A 22,540-nucleotide genomic window follows, 5' to 3' on the forward strand; every position below is an offset into this window, starting at 1 on the left:
AGGCTAGATTAAGCAGCCATTCATTGCTAGAGCCTGGAGACCTTATTCGAAGGTGTTCATCGTATTCACAGTGCACTATTACTTAGAACTAAAGCCAATTGAACCTACTTAGCAATAGCGTTATGCCTTTCACCCTTGATGATTATGGAGCTTATAGCTCTCAGAAACAATACACCTGTCAGTTTCCATCAACTATAGCAATCCATGCAGAAGACAAGAGGCCCCTCAAAGCAGGAGGGGTATTGTTTTAGGTCCAATTTTTCTTATTGTTCTCAAAAATCATTGTAAGGTGGACAGGGTTTTGTGAAGGCTTTCTTTCGTCAGCTCTAAGAAACCCTGAGGAAGGAATTCACTGATAACTGTTATTGTTTTTAGGGGTTTTTGGTTTTGTTAGAAGTACAGTTTTTGCTAAGTAATCAGCTTTAGGGAGCCTATCTAGTTTACTTCGTGTGAGATGTTTTGTGACCAGGTCGTGTACTCCTGCACGCTTGGTAGAGAATGTTCAGGACTTCTTCAGACTATACCTCAAATGAGTTCCATTCTTATTCTTTTTTTTAATAAATAAGACTTCAGTAGGCAGACCTGACCAACAGTCACATAAAAGGAAAATAGTCGCAAAATGTGTTTCTAGCACAACATTACTCATTTTATTTTCTTCAGTATGACTTGAAAGACTACTTCACAGAGCCATGTTCCCTTAATCACAGTGTTCCCTGGCTTTCATAGGACTGCCATAGCCAGAGCCACACTATTGCTTTTTCATAATATTTTCTTTTTGTTTCTTTCTTTTGAATTTCTACAGGGCTGCAAAGTATGCCAGGGGAGTATGTAGCCCGGGGTGGTCCAATGGGTGTGAGTATGGGACAGCCAAGTTATACCCAACCCCAGATGCCCCCCCATCCTGCTCAGCTGCGTCATGGGCCCCCCATGCATACGTACATTCCTGGACACCCTCACCACCCAACAGTGATGATGCATGGAGGACCGCCCCACCCTGGAATGCCAATGTCAGCATCAAGCCCCACGGTTCTTAATACAGGAGACCCAACAATGAGTGGACAAGTCATGGACATTCATGCTCAGTAGCTTAAGGGAATATGCATTGTCTGCAATGGTGACTGATTTCAAATCATGTTTTTTCTGCAATGACTGTGGAGTTCCATTCTTGGCATCTACTTTGGACCAAGGAGCATCCCTAATTCTTCATAGGGACTCTTAAAAAAAGCAGGAAATACCAACCGAAGTCAATCTGGGGGACATGCTAAATAACTATATAAGACATTAAGAGAACAAAGAGTGAACTATTGTAAATGCTATTATACTGTTATCCATATTACGTTGTTTCTTATAGATTTTTTAAAAAAAATGTGAAATTTTTCCACACTATGTGTGTTGTTTCCATAGCTCTTCACTTCCTCCAGAAGCCTCCTTACATTAAAAAGCCTTACAGTTATCCTGCAAGGGACAGGAAGGTCTGACTTGCAGGATTTTTAGAGCATTAAAATAACTATCAGGCAGAAGAATCTTTCTTCTCGCCTAGGATTTCAGCCATGCGCGCTCTCTCTCTTTCTCTCTCTTTCTCTCTCTCCCTCTCTCTAGCCTGGGGCTTGAATTTGCATGTCTAATTCATTTACTCACCATATTTGAATTGGCCTGAACAGATGTAAATCGGGAAGGATGGGAAAAACTGCAGTCATCAACAATGATTAATCAGCTGTTGCAGGCAGTGTCTTAAGGAGACTGGTAGGAGGAGGCATGGAAACCAAAAGGCCGTGTGTTTAGAAGCCTAATTGTCACATCAAGCATCATTGTCCCCATGCAACAACCACCACCTTATACATCACTTCCTGTTTCATGCAGCTCAAAAACATAGACTGAAGATTTATTTTTAATATGTTGACTTTATTTCTGAGCAAAGCATCGGTCATGTGTGTATTTTTCCATAGTCCCACCTTGGAGCATTTATGTAGACATTGTAAATAAATTTTGTGCAAAAAGGACTGGAAAAATGAACTGTATTATTGCAATTTTTTTTTTTTTTGTAAAAGTAGCAGTTTGGTATGAGTTGGCATGCATACAAGATTTACTAAGTGGGATAAGCTAATTATACTTTTTGTTGTGGATAAACAAATGCTTGTTGATAGCCTTTTTCTATCAAGAAACCGAGGAGCTAATTATTAATAACAATCATTGCACACTGAGTCTTAGCGTTTCTGACGGAAACAGTTTGGATTGTATAATAACGCCAAGCCCAGTTGTAGTCGTTTGAGTGCAGTAATGAAATCTGAATCTAAAATAAAAACAAGATTATTTTTGTCATGCTGACTCCACTGCTTGAAAAATTTGTTTACTGCCCCCCAAATTTTTCATGATGAATGCAGTAAATATAAAAATTAATTTTAGCTCCCTCAGATACATATGCATTTGAAAATTTGAACCACAAAGTAAATTATTTAATAATAATCACTGATTTCTTTAAGCTGACTTAATGAACTCCTAATATCAGCAAATTTAAGGCCTAAGGGCACTAAACTAACTGTAGACTCAGATTACAGCCAACAGAATTACTCATCTAATATCAGTGAAATTATTCTTGCACATGATGGGAAACCTAAAGGACTGAGTTACGTCTTTCACTAAGGATGTTACCTAGGATGAGCAGTATATGTTTATTAGGAAATTAACTATATGGATGAAGAGACCAGACTTCAAAAATCTAATTTTTATAAATATGCTCTATGTTCTCATTGGATCAAACTGGTTATTAACCAATTTTCCAGAACAGCTGTACAGAATTTCGGTATGGCAGCCAGCTAAATGGTACAAAATAACATGTTTAAGCTGGAATAGCTTATAATTTTATTGAAATAAAATTGCGGCTATAAAAAGTGCTTCCCAAAGCTAAGGAAAATATACAAATATTTTAATTAAGGCAAATTCGTTTTTAAAAAATCAGGCTTTTAGTAGTGATTGCTTTGTAAACAAAGGATGGGTCGAAGGAGAGTGCCTTAAACTCAAGCCTGACATTCAGGCCCGTGTCACCCTATAAACCCGCCCTGAACAATTCTATTTTCTATTTGAAAAGGGAAACCAGCTGCGGGTTGGGTTTACTAGGTGGCGTGTGATTGACTGACTCACCTGCTGGAGCGGCCGTGCACTCTCTCACCTTTTGTTTATGGGGCCTGGTTCCTAAACACGTGGATCCGGAGAAAGAGAGCGAGGCTCGACCTTCTGCAGCCTCGCACGCAGCGCCCTCCGCCCTACCCCGCCCCCACCCTATCTAGGGGATTGTTTCAGTTTCCCATTCGGACCCAGTGGCAGTTCTTCGTCTACATAAATAGTCCATATTCGTGAAATAATTCTCTCTTGATAGGTGGTTACTAGCCGTTAACAACCATTTATTTACTTTAAAAATTAATAATAAACTTTATAAACTAACCAGCCATTTGCCCCTCCTCTCCAGTACATGCCTGGGTGAGTTGGTTATTTTCAGTCTTTATTCTAGAGGAAGCTCTTGCCGCGTGGGGGAGGAAAAGAAAGGGGAGGGGAGGGAAGAGGGGTGGGGCGGTGGGGGCAGGCCCTGGGAGGAGGAGAGGGGTCCAAGTGAAGAAGAAGTAGGGAATATGGAGGCTATGAAGACTCAAGATCATTAGTGTTCAGTGAATCAGAAAAAAATAAAACAAACTGTGTTCTTTCCCTGCGTTTCCCCCTCTGCGTGCCTGTTTTGTGAGAACCTTGCTCTCTGGCGGGTCCTTTTTCCCCCTGCCTGGACACCCCCACCTCCCCCTTAATGCTATTTTAGCTTTTCCTCTTGTAAATTTCAGAGCCAGCTCGGAGGTTATTGAGGACACTTAACCGAAAGAGGGAAATAATAGAGGTGCTGAGAGCGTTTTTGATGTTTCTTAAAAGGCAAAAACAAAACGCCCTCTTCTAAACAAGGGCGCGCAATTGTACCTGCTTTTTATTTTTATTTGGGGAGGGGGCGCGCCAGTTGAATGAGACTACTTTTAAATATGATTTAAATATTTTTCCGAAAAAATTAAAATTCTCCTATCATATTTAATCAGCTGTAATTATAACACGTTCGAAATGAATAATATGCCTTGACAGTATTTTTATTGTTATTGTTCATTGCATGATGTTCGACTGCTTTAGAAGCACAGGAAAGAGAAGTAAACGCGCTACAAATGGGGAATTACCCTCGTTTAGCATTAAAATTCATTTAGATAAAATTGCCACAAACATTTAAATGGGAAGATTAGTTCCCCCTCACGCCTTATTGCACTCGCTCAATGGTTCCGTTAAGAACATTTTACACGTTGGAAATTCCGTCTTCTCAGACGGCTTGCTGTTTCCTAGTTACCCACATTCAAAGCAAAGGCAGCAGCAAAGGCAGCCGCAGCAGCAGCAGCAGGGGAAAAAAAAAAAAAAGTTTTGGCAACTGGTCTGCAATTCATCCGCTTCTGGCCCCAGCCTCCCCTCCGCCCACAGCAATCCGCCCCCCACCCATCACCTTTCCTCACCCCCACATTAGGTAACCGGCAGAGTCCTGTGGAGGAAACAGCCTCTGAGTTGTACAGTATGTATATAATGTTCAATACAAAGAAATATAGGCTCCCCTATCCTGCTTCTGCTGTGAATGGAGGGGTTAGCCTGAAAGTGCTGAGTTTCTCACATCCTCTGCTCTGAGCCCACAAGGCACGTTTTTTGGCTTTCTGTCCTGCCGGGACATTTCCAGGAAATTCACCACCGCTTCTTGCCTATATTAGACATGTGTGAAAGAATGACCTTTGAAAAGCCCGTGCAACGTCTAGTTTCTCCCTCTCCTTTCTCTGTCTCTTTCCTTCTCCGTTTGCCTCTCTCTCCCTCACTCCCCCTTTCTCTCGCTCCTTCCCTCTGCCCTCTTTCTGCCCCTCCCTTCGCAGGGCCGCAGGAAAAGAAGAACGTCGGCTTCGACTGCCATCTTTTGGGGATTTGGAAAAACGACTCGGTAGGAATCCGAGGGAGGCGGGGGGCCGCGGGGGGTGGGGGGGAACCCCCTTATTATCCTGTGTCGGAACTGGCTCCCTTAATCTGATGCTTAAATATTTGATGTGGAAAAATTACCCATAAAATTAGTTACTAACAATTTCAAATTGAAATCACTTATCGAATTATAAACGCATTAAAGCTGTATGGATGGTATTAGGAGTTCCTCGGGAGGCAGCGGGTGTCTCCTTCCAGAGCGCCCGGCCGACGAGCTTCGCTCCGGGGAGAAGCACCCCCGCGGAGCCTGGGGACGGGGTGGGGAGGGCGGCGCTCGGGGCGCCGGGGTACCCGCAGTGGAAGGTGCAGTTCGGCGGCCGGAGGCTCTGTCTCGCTCGGCTCGAGGGGGCTGGGAGGAGGGAGAGGAAGGAGCGGCGGTGGGAGGCTCCGACCCTGGGGCCCAGGCGCCTACTAAGAAACTCTGTAGTGAAGTCGAAAGGTTCTGAAAAGAAAAAGCACCATCGCCACGCGCCCCCTCCCGCCCGCGTCTCCCACGCGGCGCGCAGACTTTGCGCTCAGGCTTCATTGCCGAGTGCAGCGCCCCCCGAGTCTGCTGCCGGGCAGGAGGGAGATGCCTGTGGCCTGGGGCTGGGGCTGGGCCGGCCTCCGCTCGCCGAGAGATCCTTCGGGCCGCGGCGGCAGTTGAGGGGATCCGGGCCGGAACGCGGCTGCCACTGAGTCCTAACCCTGAGTCCTGGCCCCCGGCAGGTGCAGGGCGGACAGGTCTCTGCGTAGAGCCCAGAGCACCCGGGGGCGGGGTGGGGGGGCGTGTGGGAGAAAGGGGGCGGTTCCGGCACCTCCACTAGCCTCCTATCCCCTCCCCAACCCAACTGAAAAGTCAAGTCTAAGGGGGCTGCAGACTTCGTCTCTGGAGACGAGGCGACCCCGTGTCAGCGCAGAAGGTTGTGGAGAGGCACCTCCCAGGGGACTCCGGGCCCCGTTCCCTCCGAACAGCTCGACTCGGTGGGCTAGAGGCTTCTTGGTGGACTCTGGGAGCGGGACTGCGAGAGCTTGGGGCCTGGGGGCATTTGGGACCCGGGCAGCGCCCGCCAGGCGCAGTGGGGGAGCCGTGGGCAGCACTCAATGCATTAGGTAGGAGCTCCTCCGGATCACTTTTAAACCTCTGCAGACTTTCCCCAGCCTTTCGGATCCCAGCAGGCCCTCGGCTGTATAGACAGCAAAATCCTGACGATGCGGAGCTCCCTGGTAGGCGCTTGGACGCCGGGTGGAGTGGCGTGGAACTGGGTCGTGGGGTGCCTTGTGTGGCCTACCATGTCACCCCGTTTCACTCCCCTCTCCCTGACCACCCCTCACCCACTTGACTGTGGGGCATCCCGTGGCACTTAGGTAGCCAGGTGCAGAGTCTACACGAGGTTGGGAATCCCAAGGCCCAGGACAGGGCTGTGAAGAAGAGAGTGTGGGAAATCGCCCCTTGAGGGAGTCGCTGATGGCGGGGAGGAGCGGGGGGAGGGGTTGGGGAGACTATCTCTTTTTGGCCCAATCTGCCTGACAACGAGTCCGTCGCGTTCTCTCCCAAGGCAGAGCTGTAAAGGAAAAACAAACAATATATTGAGCAATCAGTTCGCCAACACTGGAGCTTTTAAGAGCCTTTGCCGTTAAAACTGGTGTCCCGGGGGTCTCGATGGGGAGATGGGCATTTAGGGTTTCAGTTCTGGCGGGCCGAGCCCTGGGGTCGCTTCTCCACGCCCTGCCTTCTAACCTGCCCGGCGCGCTCAGCCCACCGCTGGGAAACCTAGGCGCTGAAGCCCTGGAGAAAAGGGATTTAGTTTTAAGCCAGTCTCCCATCGATCGGGTCGGTAATTCCTACCCCTGCCCACTCGCAGACAAACTCACCTCTACCCTAAAGCATTAAGTTCATTACGCGAGCAATGATCTTAATCTCCAGGCGGAAAACGAGTCCCGGGAACTCGCCGACTGGAGAAGCAGTGAATAAAGTCACTTGCTTGCGCACCCGCGCAGCCGGCTCCTCAGCGCGGGGGCCACGAGTGGCAGGGCGGGCAGCGCCCAGGTTGCGCGTTCCCCGCTGGGGCGTTTCCTGCAGGGGTCAGGGAACCCCGTGTCTGCTTTCTTAAGGATAGCGACCTTTTCGAAGGGGGGGGGGGTTGCTCTCGCTCGCTTTCTTCCTCCTTCTTTCAGTTTTCTTCTTGGGGAGCGCCCCCCACCCCGCACTTCTGCTCTCTCTTCCTCCTCCTTCCCTCGCAAAGTGGCGAATTCCCCTTCCCTTCCTAGTGTCCCGAGGCATGCAGGTCCAGCACGCAGTCCGGGTAACCCATCACTTTTTCGCACCCGCCTACTTCAGCCACCAGCCCAGGACACGCGAGGCTGGGGATCGTTCAACGAAGCCCTATTGAAGCCACTTGCTGAGGGCACCCTGGGGCTTTAAACAACCGGATTCCTCGATCTAGGGGAGATCCCTGCGCCCATTGATAATTCCATCTCAAAGAAAGCCAGCGAAGCGGCAAACACCCCTAGTAGCCGCCTGCTCCCCATTCCCACCCCCCCAATACCACCCCCACCCCCCGCCTTGGCATTGAGCAGCGTCTGGCACCGCAGGGAGATGGAGGCGAGCCACGCGCCCCCGTCCTTACTGGCAGACCCACGAGGCGCCAGCTTTTTCTGCAGACTCAGTTTCCATCCGACAATCGTGCAAGCGGGGATAACACAACGCAAAGGCTGTGTGAACCCCGTTTCCCTCACCACCACCATCCCCATCTGATTTTCAAGACGTGCGTTTTCAGGTAGTCCTAAACCGTGAACAGCGAGCTTTGTGTCTTATCTAGTGGGGGTGGGGATGGAAGAGGAGGAGACTCCCACCTCCCGCTGCAGTCTTTAATGTCTGAAATAACGAAATGCCTGTGTGGCAGCTGCTGCTTGAGCCAAAACTAACTCTTTGGAAGACGGAAAAGAGTGAAAGGCAAAGAAAGACTGTTCATTTTTTTTCCTTTGGTGCCGTTTGGGATGTCATCTGTTTCCTTGGCGACTGTGTTCAGCCCCCGGAGCCCCTGGGCTCCTGGATTGTTAGGGGGGAAAAAGCATGCTATTTCTGCACCGTCATTTATCACTGTCACCGCATAATGATTCCCCTTGCAGCCCCTTATTGATGTTTGTAATTGCATTATCTCATAAAGGAGGATGATCAATGAAACCGAGCCGTGCATTCTGGGGTCAGAGGAAGCCAAAGTACTGTTTGTCCCCTTTAATACAACAAGTACTCATTATCTTTAGGTCTGCATTCAAAAAATGATCTGATCTGGGGCTGACCCTGTCGGACATCCCAACACTTTTTAAAACGCGGTTTGTATAACCTTTTGCTTAAATGCTAAATCAAGTACCTGTCTCGCATTTCAACGAAACAAGATGCTAAAACTGAAAGGGAGAAGCTTTTTTTTCTTTCTCTCTCTCTTTTTTTTTTTCCGGGAGGGGTGCGGGGATACGACCGTCTGAAGATGCACGCAATTTTACACCTCAATTTTACTGATATAATGTAGCAAAAGCAACCCCCATCAACAAGGGACGCAAGTTATCTAAAGAATGAAAAAATGGGCTAAGGGGGAGAGGTATCTGGGCGAATTTAACAAGGTCGGTACTAAAGAATAAAACCACATCCGGTTTAATTAATAAGAGCTATAAACTGAAATAATTCCCCATGATTCTGCCCTTGCTTCTCCCTTTTACAGAGTCATATCTCTTCGTTTTAGATAAATGACTTGTGTGCCTGTTCGATTCTCACAACAACAATAACTAAATCAGTTGCACTCTCTGTGTCTAAAACCGTCTACAAACTCCAGCAAATAAAAAGAAGTTCATTTGTCTATTAAGGCAAGTATTTAGTTGAGCAGAAATGTCCCAGTAACACTGAATGGAGTTCATGTAATCCCAAGAAAATCAAGTCATCTTGTTGCACTGAAGTAAATGAAAAAAATACAAAGGAGGAAAGGTCCAAGTGTAATTTTAAACTAAATGCATTATTGGACTGTCACAGTGAAAACTGTGCTTGTGTAACTGGGATGGAGGGAGTGGACATCAGCTTAACTCACATTTAGCTGAAAGGTTTTAGAAAGGAAACAAGTATTCCAGGTTTGGTTATCATTTTAATTTGTGGAAAGAGGAAAAATGGAGACTGTTAATTAATCATCTCAAACATTAGGAGAAGGGAATCCTTCAAAGATAAAGTTAAGCAGAGCTTATTTTAAACATTGCAAGACTTTATTACCAAAAAGAAAAGTTTCCAATCCTCTGAAGATGACTTCTTCTATGTTAATAAGACTATCCCCCCCAAAAAAGATGAAGACCAGTTGTTTATTTTTAAAGTTCTAGAAATAATTTCTTAACAATATACATCAATTTCAAATAAAAAGATCCAGATGAAAAGCCTTCACCATGAAAGAAAGTGAGGACTAGTTAAATAAAATAGTATGTCCTGGTAATTTGACGTCTTGACATAAAGCCTTAAATCGAATGATAGCAAAACAAAGGGCAAAAATACTCCCCTTGGAAAAATAACTTTAATAATAAAGGTAAAAAAAAAGTTTTAATTGTGTTGAACCACCGTGTAATATTTCTCTAAAAGGCATATTCTTTGAACAAGTGTTATTTCCCAGGAATTCTGTCAAATCACTTTGAAATAATATATGTTTTGTATTATTTAAATATTCTGGCACTTCTGTTCTTTGAAAATGCTTGAACTGAAATGGATATGCAGCCACGCATGTATTTACTATAAATGGTGTCTTGTCGTTAACATAAAATATTAGAGGGAGAATAAAACTTTGGGCTTTGTCAGTTGAGATAGCATTTTTTAGCATAATACTCTGATTTTCAAAACACACAAATGAAACCCCTTGATTTTAACCAATCAACACAAGTCTTTCTCCTGTTTGGCTGGGGATCTGGCATTCTGTACGTTTTCTATTTTTAATATTTAGTGTTATAGCCCACGGTTAAAATAATGAAAAATTAGTCTCGTTTCAGATATTATTTATTTATGGAACGAACATGATTAAAACATAAACACACACACAAACTGCAGCTGCAACAGAAAAAAAAACTTGATTTACGGTTATTAAATCTTTGATCGCCATGTTAATGTTTCTTTTTCTACCTTTCATTTGCATTTTAATCTATCGAATCTTTACAATTTTGCTGCCTCCTATTTCAATGATTGATTACAGATCTGAAATAAGAGAAACCAAGCCTAGCTTTTCTTTTTCCTTTCTTTTATTCGCTTTCTTTTTTCTTTTTTTTTTTCTCCCCCTCCTCTTCCCCCTGGGTAGATTTCTGAAACTTTCTCTCAATGCTAATGTAGACAGGACAAATTAATTCTGCTCTTTTAAATGTCAAAGATATAAATAAAAAATGTTTTCTGTCCCAAACGTGAATATTTTCCCAGCCGCTTGTTTTCCAGTCGTAAAAAATCATCCCAGCAAAACGCAATTAACAGTGAAACACACATCCACGGCGGCGTGGATTTTTTTTTTTTTTTAAAGGACGTGTGTTTGTGAGTTAGAGAAAGGTGAGAAGTTCATCGTCCCTTCACCATTAGTAGCCCAGCCGCGGCTTTTTTTTTTTTTTTCTCTCTTTCACATACAGAGATTCGGTCTCCAGTTCTATCTGTGATCTAAGTCACACAAACAAACAAAAACAAGCCTGGTGGGAGCTTGCGGTACTTAAGTTGATTTCTTGAGACAAGCTGTATAAAGACAAAAGGGGAAGCGAAGCAGGACTGTTTGTTTTTCTCCCTGGCTTACCACTGCCCCTTTGCCCCTTTCTACCCCCAGCCCTCCCCACACCCCCTCCCCCGATTCCCCCTGCTCCGCGGATAAGGCGGTCATTTGCTGACCGCTTTGCCCGTAAGCGTCACTTTTCGCGCTGGCATGAAAGTGAGTGTGGCGACGGTTTTGGAAGGCGCCGGCCGGCCAGAGGGTGGGCGCATCCTCCTGGGGGCTCTGGAAAGCTCTGGCCCAGAACAGATTGCGCCTCGGGCCGGACTAGGGACCCCGGTTCGGGTGGGAGACGCGCACCTCGCCCTGGCGGAGGAGGCGAGCCCCCTGCGCTGGAGCCCAGGCCGGGTGGGAGTGCATACATCCTTTCCAGCCAGCCGCACGTCTGGGCACCTGAAAGGAGCGCCCGCACCCCCAGCCCACCTCCGCGTCCGCGCCCCTATGCTGAGCCCCCGTGATGGGTTTTAATGCCTGCGGACGCTGAGGAGTCGGCAGAAGAGTGAGGGCGGACTTCTCCGGCCGGCCCAGGCTGCTCGAGCTCTTGTCCGCGTGTAGTGCGCCGTGCCTGGGCGGAGAGCGAGCCGGGAGAAGTCGGAGGGATGCGACCCCCACCTCGGAAATCTCTGCGTGGGCAGGCACACTGGCAGGAAGCGGGATGAGGGCCGTGAGAGGGAGAAATGGCCCAAGCAGTCTCTCCAGATGGGCCTTTGGACTCCATGCGCACCCAAGGGCGTGCCCACGGACAGGTCGCAGAACGTCTTCCCCGGGTGGGTCCCCCGGACTCTGCTTTGCGCCCTTTCTCCTAGAGACCCCTTGGGTGGCTGCTGCGACCAGGGCGATCTTCATTAAAGTCCACTCACCAGGTGGTTAAAATAGAGACACGGGTGGGGGAAAGACATTTGATCCTGGCCGACCCTTTGTCTTGAAGCAGATTAGGTAGCCTAAAAATAAGAGGAAAAACAGAAAGTCTAGACAGGAAAACTTATTGTGTTCACAAAATATAAAAATGAACCCGAGCGGTCTGGTACCGCAAGGGGTGAAGATAGATCCTTGTAGACAAGCGGGAAGACAAGACTGGGAAGATTTAAAGTGAAAGAAACGGCAGATTATTAAGAAAGTAATAGTAAGGTGTCCCATACACTACAGTTTTATTGTTGGGTAGTAACTACCCGATTTATTTATTGCCAGGTCTGTATAATAGAGATAATGACCACAAACTCAAGATAAATTCTTAGGCGCCCAGCCGGACAATTCTTTTTTATTTAAGAGAGCGAGTCTGAAAGGTGAGCCTCATCTCCACTCCTCGAAGATTTGTCTTGCTTTCTACCATATTATAAGCATGACATGCAAATAAATAAGTGCTGTGCAGTCTGTGTGGGTAGGCCGGCAGGATTTATTTCAGGTGCGAGAGGAACATACACAGAATACGAATTTCCGCAGGAGCTGCGGAGTAATGCCTTCCCTCTCCTTCTCAGCTGCCCGCTCCACCCAGTCTGCCTCCCTTTCCGTGGGAGCAGAGAGCGTCCCCTGATCAAAACATTAATGTGTCATGTCTCAACTCCCTATTTCTTGACTTATAGGTCTGGGGAGCGAGGAGGGGCAATGAAAAATGCAAAATGCGTCCCCAAAGTAGGTTGACTAGCCGGAATCGCTTCAAGTCGGATTCCCGCCGACAAAGGGAAGGGCGAGTTGCAGTTGACTTCCAGTAGGGGGGCGGCATCGGGAGTATGTTAACATTATCTCCAAAGATGCAAAATTGTGCAAAAAGTTTGCTGTCCTCCATCCGGTACGGACCGTCGCCGGCTGGACAGGTCCCAGGGGGAGTCTCCTGGCTCTTGGGACCTATCCGCCTTCCTTGGCCCTCAGTTTCTCTCGGTGAGCCGCGTGAACTCTTAGAGTCAGGTGATGGAATTATAGAGGACCTTACTCCTTGACCGCCAAGGGCAGAAGGGAGAGTGAGGTCTCAGGTGTTGGCTCCATCTGAGGCAATGGTTGCAATAACAGTCACCCGGTTGGCCTTGAACAAGGCGGCCTCCGAAAGCTTCTCAACTCCCACCTGCGCTCGGTGACAACTCAGGCGGATCCGAGCTTGCCAGGATGAAGTCAGTATCCTCTTCCGATACTTTTTCCCCTTTCTTACTCATTTTTGGGGTTGGGCGGAGAGGTAATTTCAGACATAGAATGTTTGTCTCACAATAACCACTTGTATTCAGAACTTCCTTCGATGTGTTTGGTCTGCATGAAAACACCTGACGTGAACGAGGATGAAAAGAGAATCGCAGAGGAAAGGGGAGGGGTGGGCGGGTGGAGTGAGGGAGAAAGGGGTGTGTGGGTGGAGGTCGGGGAGAGGAGATAGAGACCTAGAGGCAGCGGGAAGTAGAAAGGATGGGGGCAGGTAAGGAGAGGAAGCAGAAAGCGAGCGGAAAGGGAAAGAGACAGGGGAGTGAAGAGGCTGTTGTAGTAATTTGGTGGTTTGTTGGAGGGATGATATGAGGCTGAGAACGAGGACAGCCCTCTTCAATCTTTTGCAATCTCGGTGTCATTCAAGCACAACTTTATCTTTGAACCAGCATATCTGTTTCAATGATTTCCATAAGCACATAAATTATAATCTTCAGAGCCTTCAATATTTCTTTTGGTACTTTATTAAGTGTTATTGCAGAGGCCATTTATGGAGTGAATGATTCAACTTTTAATCTTCTGAACATTAAAGTGTGTTCCACTGAGTTTCCTTTTCCAAGGAATCTGAAATAACAAAAAGAAACTAAGCTCATTACATGAAAAAGTGACAAGCGTTTTGCTCTCAGCCTGGCAAGTTGCCTTACTCACTTCAAAGGATGATAAACTAATTGTTTCCAGAGTTTATAAGTAATTAAGCTATTATTTGGGGAATTTATGTAACAGTTTTATTTACTATAGATTTTCTAGTCAGAATAGCCAGACAAGTCTTCAAAAATAACAAGATTTTAATAATTGAAAATGTGCCCTTATTGTTAACAATGAAAGCTATTTTATTTTTAAAAGCATTGGAAAATGTAAATAAGTATAGTTTTCTTCCAGAGCATGTGATAGGTGGAGGACATTATGTGTAATTAAAGCTGAAAGGAAAATGAATGTGTAATGACTTCCAAAGATTAAGACATCTGTAACTACCAAGTTAGGTTTTTAAAGTTAATTTTAAAAGTCATTCAGCTCGATTCATCTAAATGTGTCAGTTAGGAAAATATAGGTTATGTCCTTTTACAAGTCCGCATAAAAAGTTTACAGTGAAAAGTTTAAAAATCTTTTCAAATATAGTAAATATAGACTTTTTCCTCCTATATTTCAACTCATGTTTGTCATTTAAAAATTAGTTTTGTCCTAAATGAAACAATATTTATTAAAAGAAAGTAAAACTTCAAAAGGAAATGATGATTTTTTTAAAAAATTGCAACAAAATATATGGTACTTTAACTGACATATTATTTATGTGTGCAAAAATTTACAATTTTGATATATTTTTTCAATCAAGGCAGCATCAACTTGGTTTTCATTTTTAGAAAAAGTCTTTTTCACTGTCACATGAAGAATTTCAAAACTAATAGGATCTTCATTTTAGAAGAAAACATCTACAAAGAATAACAAGAAATAAATGCGAAAATCCAAATAAATGAGTACAAAATCTCACATGAAATAAAATAAATTTTCTGGAAGTTGTTTGCAAAAAAATTAAATGGTGAGCTCTATTAATATCCACTCCTTTCACTACAAAAGGTGGGAGTGAGCTGTAACAATCATTAGAAGGGGTGGACTCTCAGCCTAGCAAATATATATATATATGTGACATATCCATTTGTTTCAAGTAAAATTCCTCTAAAGTAAAAGTCTGGAGTTTACTGGAAATTATATACAAAATGTTCCGTGTGATTCAGGGTTGGTGTTGTTCTGTGAAGTCTGTGTAAACTGTGGCAGTTGAGACCTGTCGTTGTGTCACAATGTCTGATTCAATATTTGCTGTGATGCATTTTCTTTATTCTAATAGACTAGCTTTGCATGATTAAAAACAAAAACAAAAGTACTCTAGTTAGTAGTAATGCAATCTCAATTGTCTAACACCATGCCATGAGTGACCGTATGGACACTAGGCACACTTGGATTCACTTTCGGGCACTTCACTGTTTCAGCTGACTTCGTTACAGAAAGACAATGGTAACTTTGTGGCAGCTGGCACCTGCAGTATGTCACACAACACACCGGCCACACCTTGCCAAGACAGCTGCCGCCATGAGAGCAGGAAGTCAACTCTAGGCAAATTTTATGATAGGAACAAATTATTCTTTCTGCACATCCTCCACAATCTTAAGGAGACGATTAGAAGTCTGTTTTTTGGTTTCCTTGAAGTAAAAATGTTGACATGTTAAGGGTGCTGCTATAACTTTAATGGTTAAGAATTAACCATTATGATACACTGAATTCAAGATGTCCATGATAATATAGTCCAGATAGAAACATACTGTTACACTATACCTATTGTTTAGTCCCTAAGTAGTGACCGACTCTTTTGTGACCCCATGGACTGTAGACTGGCAGGCTCCTCTGTCCATGGGATTTCCTAGGCAAGAATATTGGAGTGGGTTGCCATTTCCTTCTCCAGGGGATCTTCCTGACCCAGGGATCAAACCTGCATCTCCTGTATTGGCAGGGAGATTCTTTACCACTGAGCCGCCAGGAAGCCCAATGACCAAGTCGAAAAGCTCCTCTAGTGGTGATGGTGTGTGGCAGAAGTGGCACTCAACCTGGAACCGAACTTACAGGCACTCTGATTAGTATCCTGACTTATCAGTGACCTGGCACTCCTGACTCTATGTTTAGAACATCATGTTATTTATCTTAAATTGATCTTTTGCCCAATCTGTAGATGATATTAATTTGCTTCTGCTTTGTATATCACTTTGCACTGTAAAATACAGTAGGGAATTGCTTTAAATTACATTGAATATAATAAGTTCCTCTCTCAAAACACCTCAGACTTTTTCCAGAGGCGTCCTGACTCCTAAGGGAATGTTCCTCTGTTCTCAAAGTTGTGACCGTCTCTTAGAATCCTGAGATGCTTTCCTTTGATTTTCCCAGCCTGGCCACCAGATAGGGCTTAATGTTTCAAAGCAGTTGCGAGAGTAATTAATACCTCTGTTGATTAAGTTGCTTCAGTGAAATAAAAGGCGACTTTTCCACCCACGACGGAACCATGATCCAGTCGACTGACAAACAGTGTCCTTACTCCAAAGAGAAGAGGGGAGGCCAGCTGCTAGTATGCCTTTCCCTTGCATGAAAAAAATCCACAGCATCAAAAGAAAAACCGTCTTTTTACTAATTTTCTCTTAAATTCTGCGTTATTCCATTCTGAGTGTTGCTTTAAATTTTCATATGTTTCTACCATAATGCATGGGCTCATTTCTAAGACTGGAAAAGCCCCGTGTATGCATGCATGTGCACATGCGTGTGTTGCAGTCTTGAGCACCTCATGTCCCCTAAGCTGTGAGCAGGACACAGAGGGTGCTGCGATTAACAGGACACTGCCTCTGGTCTCAAGAGCTCAGCCAGGGTTGGAGCTGGTAAGGAAACCACAATCCCGACCGATCCCAGTATACACAGGAACTGTGGGGACACCAAAGTTAAACCAGTTACCTGGAGGAAGCAGAGCCCCTGAGGGCAATTGTGGTGGGCTCGTGACAGGAGGAATAGAGATCGGGAAGTGTTTTTATATCCAAGTTCAACCAGGAAAACACTAGCCACTCTGAGTGTTATATACAAGAGAACGAATTTCCTGTAGTGAGTTGATTACAGAGGGGACAAAAGAGGCTTTGAAGGCAACCAGAGCTGAGCAATCTCAGAAGACTGTTTCCCCAGTTAGACCAAAGGGACAGAGGGAGCAGGGATCAGTCACCTGGTAGAAGATGGAACTCAGGCAGCCTGTCTAATGGAGCTGGAGCTATGGGAGGAGACAAGAAAGGGAAAAGTCATCTGGAATCTTGCCTTTCACTCTCTCATCCGCCACCAGGACCTCCTTTCAGTTAAAACCAGCAGGGAACCAGCTGTTGCAGAACCTGAGAAACAAGAGATGGCCCTCCTGGAGTGTAGAGCAGGACAAGGAGAAGCTTTGATTGTGAACAGTACCAGGAGCAACAGAGCTTCTAGGCAGATGTGACCCTTCAGTGGTCTTTTCTCTTTCTAAGTGAAAAGGATCGTTGTTAATTTCTGAATGGACTAGTTTGAGAATGTTAAAAGGAGTAGAAGGGTACTCCAGTCAAGGCACTGAGTTGGGAGAATACATGGCTTACCTAAAAATGGCTAGTTTGCCAGTGTGGCTGGAGCAGAGAAGCAGGAGGAGATATCATAGGACATGAGTTGAAAATTGTAATAGCTAACCAGTCCATCCTAAAGGAGATGAGTCCTGGGTGTTCATTGGAAGGACTGATATTGAAGCTGAAACTCAATACTTTGGCCACCTGATGCGAAGAGATGACTCATTTGAAAAGACCCTGATGCTGGGAAAGATTAAGGCAGGAGGAGAAGGGGATGACAGAAGATGAGATGGTTGGATGGCCTCACCAACTCAATGGACATGGGTTTGGATGGATTTCGGGAGTTGGTGATGGACAGGGAGGGAGGCCTGGCGTGCTGCGGTTCATGGTGTAGCAAAGAGTCGGACATGACTGAGCAACTGAACTGACCTGAATGGTGTGAAGAAGATCACCTTATATCTAATAGCTAATGGTGTAAAGGAGGCCGACTTACCTGCCTCCTGAGAAATCTGTATGCAGGTCAAGAAGCAACAGTTAGAACTGGGCATGGAACAACAGACTGGTTTCAAATTGGCAAAAGAGTATGTCAAGGCTGTAAATTGTCACCCTGCTTATTTAACTTAAATGCAGAGTACATCATGTGAAATGCTTGGCTGGATGAAGCACAAACCAGAATCAAGACTGCTGGGAGAAATATCAATAACCTCAGATATGCAGATGATGCCACCCTTACGGCAGAAAGCAAAGAAGAACTGAAAAGCCTCTTGATGAACGTGAAAGAGGAGAGTGAAAAAGCTGGCTTAAAACTCAAACAATCAAAATATGAAGATCATGACATCCGGTCCCATCACTTCATGGGAAATAGATGAGGAAACAGTGGAAACAGTGAGAGACCTAATTTTGGGGGCTCCCAAATCACTGCAGGTGGTGACTGCAGCCATGAAATTAAAAGATGCTTGCTCCTTGGAAGAAAAGCTGTGACCAACCTAGACAGCATAAGAAAAAGCAGAGACATTACTTTGCCAACAAAGGTCCATCTAGTCAAAGCTATGATTTTTCCAGTAGTCATGTTTGGATGTGAGAGTTGGACTGTGAAGAAAGCTGAATGCCGAAGAATTGATGTTTTTGAACTGTGGTGTTGGAGAAGACTCTTGAGAGTCCCTAGGACTGCAAGGAGATCAAACCAGTCTATCCTCATGGAAATCAGTCCTGAATATTTACTGGAAGGACTGATGCTGAAGCTGAAACTCCAATACTTTGGCCACCTGATGCAAAGAACTGACTCCTTTGAAAAGACCCTGATGCTGGAAAAGATTGAAGGCAGGAGGAGAAGGGGACAAGAGAGGATGAGATGGTTGGATGGCATCACTGACTCAATGGACATGAGTTTGAGTAAGCTCTAGGAGTTGGTGATGGACAGGGAAGCCTGGCATGCTGCAGTTCATGGGGTCACAAAGAGTTGGACACGGCTGAGTGACTAACTGAACTGAATGGTGTGAAATGACCAGTGGCTTCTGTAGCAGCTCAACTTGTTAGCAACCATTAACCCCCAGAGGCCAGGGTAAAACAGATTATAGGGACTAAAACTGCAAAAACAGAGACATAGGTCTCCGTACAGGTGCAATGGAGCCCATTGGCACATAACATTCCTACAAAGAAACACAGGCAATCTTCTTGACTACCTTAATTTATACTGCTGTTCAAATTAGCCACAAAATCAGTGTCATTTTCATGAACAAATTAGAAATTGTTCTCTAATCCCAAGGAAACATCCCTATAGCCAGTTCGGTGTTCAGAGGGCTAAAACAAAGATTTTATCTATTCCTACATAGTAAGAATAATTTGATCTGTGACTTCACAGATTTCAAGCTCATGAATAATAGCCTGAAGGAGATGGGGCTAGAACTAGGGAGCTAAGAAACCATCAAGGAAGCTCTTGTGATAACAGTGAAATCCAGGAGTAAGAGTGATGGATAAGATAAGATATTTAGGAGATAGGAGGCTAGTATGGATATGCAGGTGGAGGCTAAAGAGAAGTTGAAAGCAAGGGAATGGTTTCTGGTTTAGAAAGTTGGGCAGACTCTGGTTCCATTTACTGTGGCAGTAACTTTAGAAGAGGGGGCATGTTGGAAAGAAGAATGATAGCCTGGTTTTAGACATTTTGAGTTTAAGAATCTGGTGGGTTATCAAGATAAGATGTTCATTACGAAGATGAAGACATAGCATTTTAATAAACAGGTGTGGGCTGGAGATAAAAATTTAGGAGGAGCCATTAAAGTAGATAAAATCATTTTGGATCTCTTTCAAGAAGTTTATCATGAAGGAAAGGCTAGGTGTAGGGCTGTCAATAAAGGGGACACTATGGGGGAAGGATATCTGATTTTGAAGATGGGTAAAGCTTGGGCGTATTTGCATAATGAGGGGAAAGAGGAGAGAATGTTGAAATTGGAGCAGAGCGGTATTAAATATTGGGGGCATCTATCAGCAGGGTGGGAGACTGGGCTCTGAATCAGCAGTGGGATATGCCAGCTCCTAAGACTGAAGGCAAGGGAAGGCTATAGCTACATGCCCACGTATATTTAGAGGGTGGTGGAGAAAAAAGTTGGGGCAATTCACAGCTGGTAACATTAATTTTCTGTTTTGAGATATGGAGTAGTCACTTGATGATGAGTGAGGGATTAGGAGGGTAACCAGGTTTTTGCATTGAAAGTCCCACTCCTGGCCTCAGGGATCCCTCTTAGTTCTGGACACACGAGGAAGATTGGTCACCCTAAGGGTAGCAGAAAGGGAAAGACTTGAGAAGGTTAAATGTTAATATCACAATGGAGAATGGGAGAGGGAGCTGATGAGAAATCCAAAGCTCACTGGCCAGTGTCAAGACCATAAATAGGATTGGAGACCCAAGGGCAGGGTTTTGTGCATGGCTGTGGGATTTTCTTCAGCAAGGCTTACGCATTTTGAGTAGTTTTATCTCAGGAAGGAGTGTTAACTCATCCTTGTGTGTGTGGAGGACTTTTTGCCACACAGAGTCTGCAGTGTCAGAGGTCTCATTCTGAGGGCAGGAAAACAGTGAAACTGAATGTCAGTGTCACCAGAGATAAAGTCACTTGTTAGGTGGAAGGTTTTGCTGTCAGCGGTGTACGGCATTATTCTTTCTTCATCATTGATGTCATTGTGTTATGTTTACATAATTGACAACTGGTGGAGTTACAACATTCCATAATACCTTGAGGCACCTGTGAGATCTAGTCACGACTTCATAATATATCCTCTCTCCAGAAGAGTGGCTCAGAGACTGTAGTCTTTAAGCAGTGTCTTGAGGTAAGAAGGAGGGGGCTAAATGTCCTCACCCAGCATGTATAGCTGCAGGTTCTCTCCACATGCCCTGCAAAAGACATGCCACGGAAATGTTTGCCTTTGTCATTGACTAGATTGTATACTTTTCTATCTGGTAGTGTTTTCACCTTTGTTGGTTATAGAAACAAAGAGAAAGGTAGCCATGTGGTTGTCTAGCTGGTAACAGGGCAAATGGGGCAATCAACTCCACTCAGTTCAGTTCAGTAGCTCAGTCATGTGATGCCATCCAACCATCTCATCCTCTGTCATCCCCTTTACCTCCTGCCTTCAATCTTTCCCAGCATCAGGATGTTTTCCAGTAAGTCAGTTCTTTGCATCAGGTGGTCAAAGTATTGGAGCCTCAGCTTCAGCATCAGTCCTTCCAATGAATAGTCAGGACTGATTTCCTTAGGATTGACTGGTTTGATCTTGCAGTTCTGGTTTGAACTCCAGTAAGTTGATCCAAATACATATCTGGAGTACTGCTTTTTCTTTTTTGGAAAAATGAAATTGGATAGCTTCCAAATAGGTAAAGAGATGTTTTCTCTATATTTTTTTCTATAATTAGAACAAGCCAGTACCTCTAAACTTATAGTGGGGGACAGATACAGGATACAAGGGGAACCCTGCCAACATGAGTTTGGTGAAAATTTGAAACTCAGCTTGGCTTGGGGAAGGTTTACACATACCATCTGAAATTGGTTTCAGCTTTGCTCAGAGACTCTCCATCAGTGGGCTGAGGATTCAGGCAATAGGAACTTTATGGGCTAGATCATGGACAGAGGAGCCTGGCGGGCTACAGTCCATGAGGTTGGAAAGAGCTAGCCATGATTGAGCACACACACACAGATTATGTCCATCCCTGCAAAATTCATACGTTAGAATCCTAACGAAGGGCTACTTAGTACCTCAAAATGTGACTGTATTTGGACATAGGGACTTAAAATGAGTAATTAAAGTTAAATGAGATCATATGGATGGACCTTAACCTGGTGTAACTGGTGCCCTAAAAATAAGAAGTGTTTGACACAGAAAGAGACAGGAGGGATGCACAGTGCAGTTCAGTTCAGTTGCTCAGTCGTGTTTGACTCTTTTTGACCCCATGAACTGCAGCACGCCAGGCTTCTCTGTCCATCACCAATTTCCAGAGCTTACTCAAACTCACGTCCATCGAGTCAGTGATGCCATCCAACCATCTCACCCTCTGTTGTCCCCTGTTCCTCCTGCCTTTAATCTTTTCCAGCATCAGGGTCTCTTCCAAGGAGTCAGTTCTTCGCATCAGGTTGCCAAAGTATTGGAGTTTCAGCTTCAGCATCAGTTCTTCCAGTGAATATTCAAGACTGATTTCCTTTAGGATGCACTGGTTTGATCTCCTTGTAGTCCAAGGGACTCTCAAGAGTCTTCTCTAACTCCACAGTTCAAAAGCATCAATTCTTTGGCAGTCAGCTTTCTTTATAGTCCAACTCTCACATCCAAACATGAGTACTGGAAAAACCGTAGCTTTAACTAGATGGACCTTTGTTGGCAAAGTAATGTCTCTGCTTTTTAATATGCTGTCTAGGTTGGTCATAGCTTTTCTTCCAAGGAACAAGTGTCTTGTGTCTTTTAATTTCATGGCTGCAGTCACCACCTGCAGTGATTTTGGAGCCCAAAATAAAGTGTCTTACTGTTTCCATTGTTTCCCCATCTATCTGCCATGAAGTGATAGGACCAGATGCCATGATCTTCGTTTTCTGAATGTTGAGTTTTAAGCCAACTTTTTCACTCTCCTCTTTCACTTTCCTCAAGAGGCTCTTTAGTTTCTCTTCACTTTCTGCCATAAGGGTGGTGTCATCTGCATATCTGAGGTTTTGATATTTCTCCCAGCAATTTTGATTCCAGCTCACACACACTGAGAACAAAACAATGTGAAGACCCAGGGAGGAGGCCGCCATCTGCAAGCCAAGGGGAGAGGCCTCAGAAGAAACCAAAGCCACCAATCGTTTGGTTTCGGACAGCAAGACATCAGGACTGAGCAAATAAATTTCTGTTGTCCTCTTTCCCCCCCTCCACCTGTCTTGTGTTATGGCAGCCCTCGCTAACTAATACAGGGAGATATAGAGTTTGGGTTCCTAGGTGGCGCAGTGGTAAAGAATTCACTTGCCAATGCAGGAGACA

At 44.8% G+C, this 22,540-nt stretch overlaps 1 protein-coding gene across 5 annotated transcripts in view; it reads left to right on the forward strand.

Annotated features, from left to right (window-relative positions):
• Nucleotides 1–2,319, forward strand: part of MEIS1 (Meis homeobox 1) — a 145,974-nt gene extending 143,655 nt beyond the window's left edge. For all 5 annotated transcript variants that reach the window (XM_018055432.1, XM_018055434.1, XM_018055431.1 and 2 more), the window contains one exon: nt 803–2,319. In XM_018055432.1, coding sequence (XP_017910921.1) covers nt 803–1,086 — 284 coding nt within the window. In that variant the 3' untranslated portion in view covers nt 1,087–2,319. The remainder of the gene's footprint in view (nt 1–802) is intronic.

Source organism: Capra hircus, chromosome 11 (genome assembly GCF_001704415.2).
Source record: "Capra hircus breed San Clemente chromosome 11, ASM170441v1, whole genome shotgun sequence".
NCBI lineage: Eukaryota > Metazoa > Chordata > Mammalia > Artiodactyla > Bovidae > Capra > Capra hircus.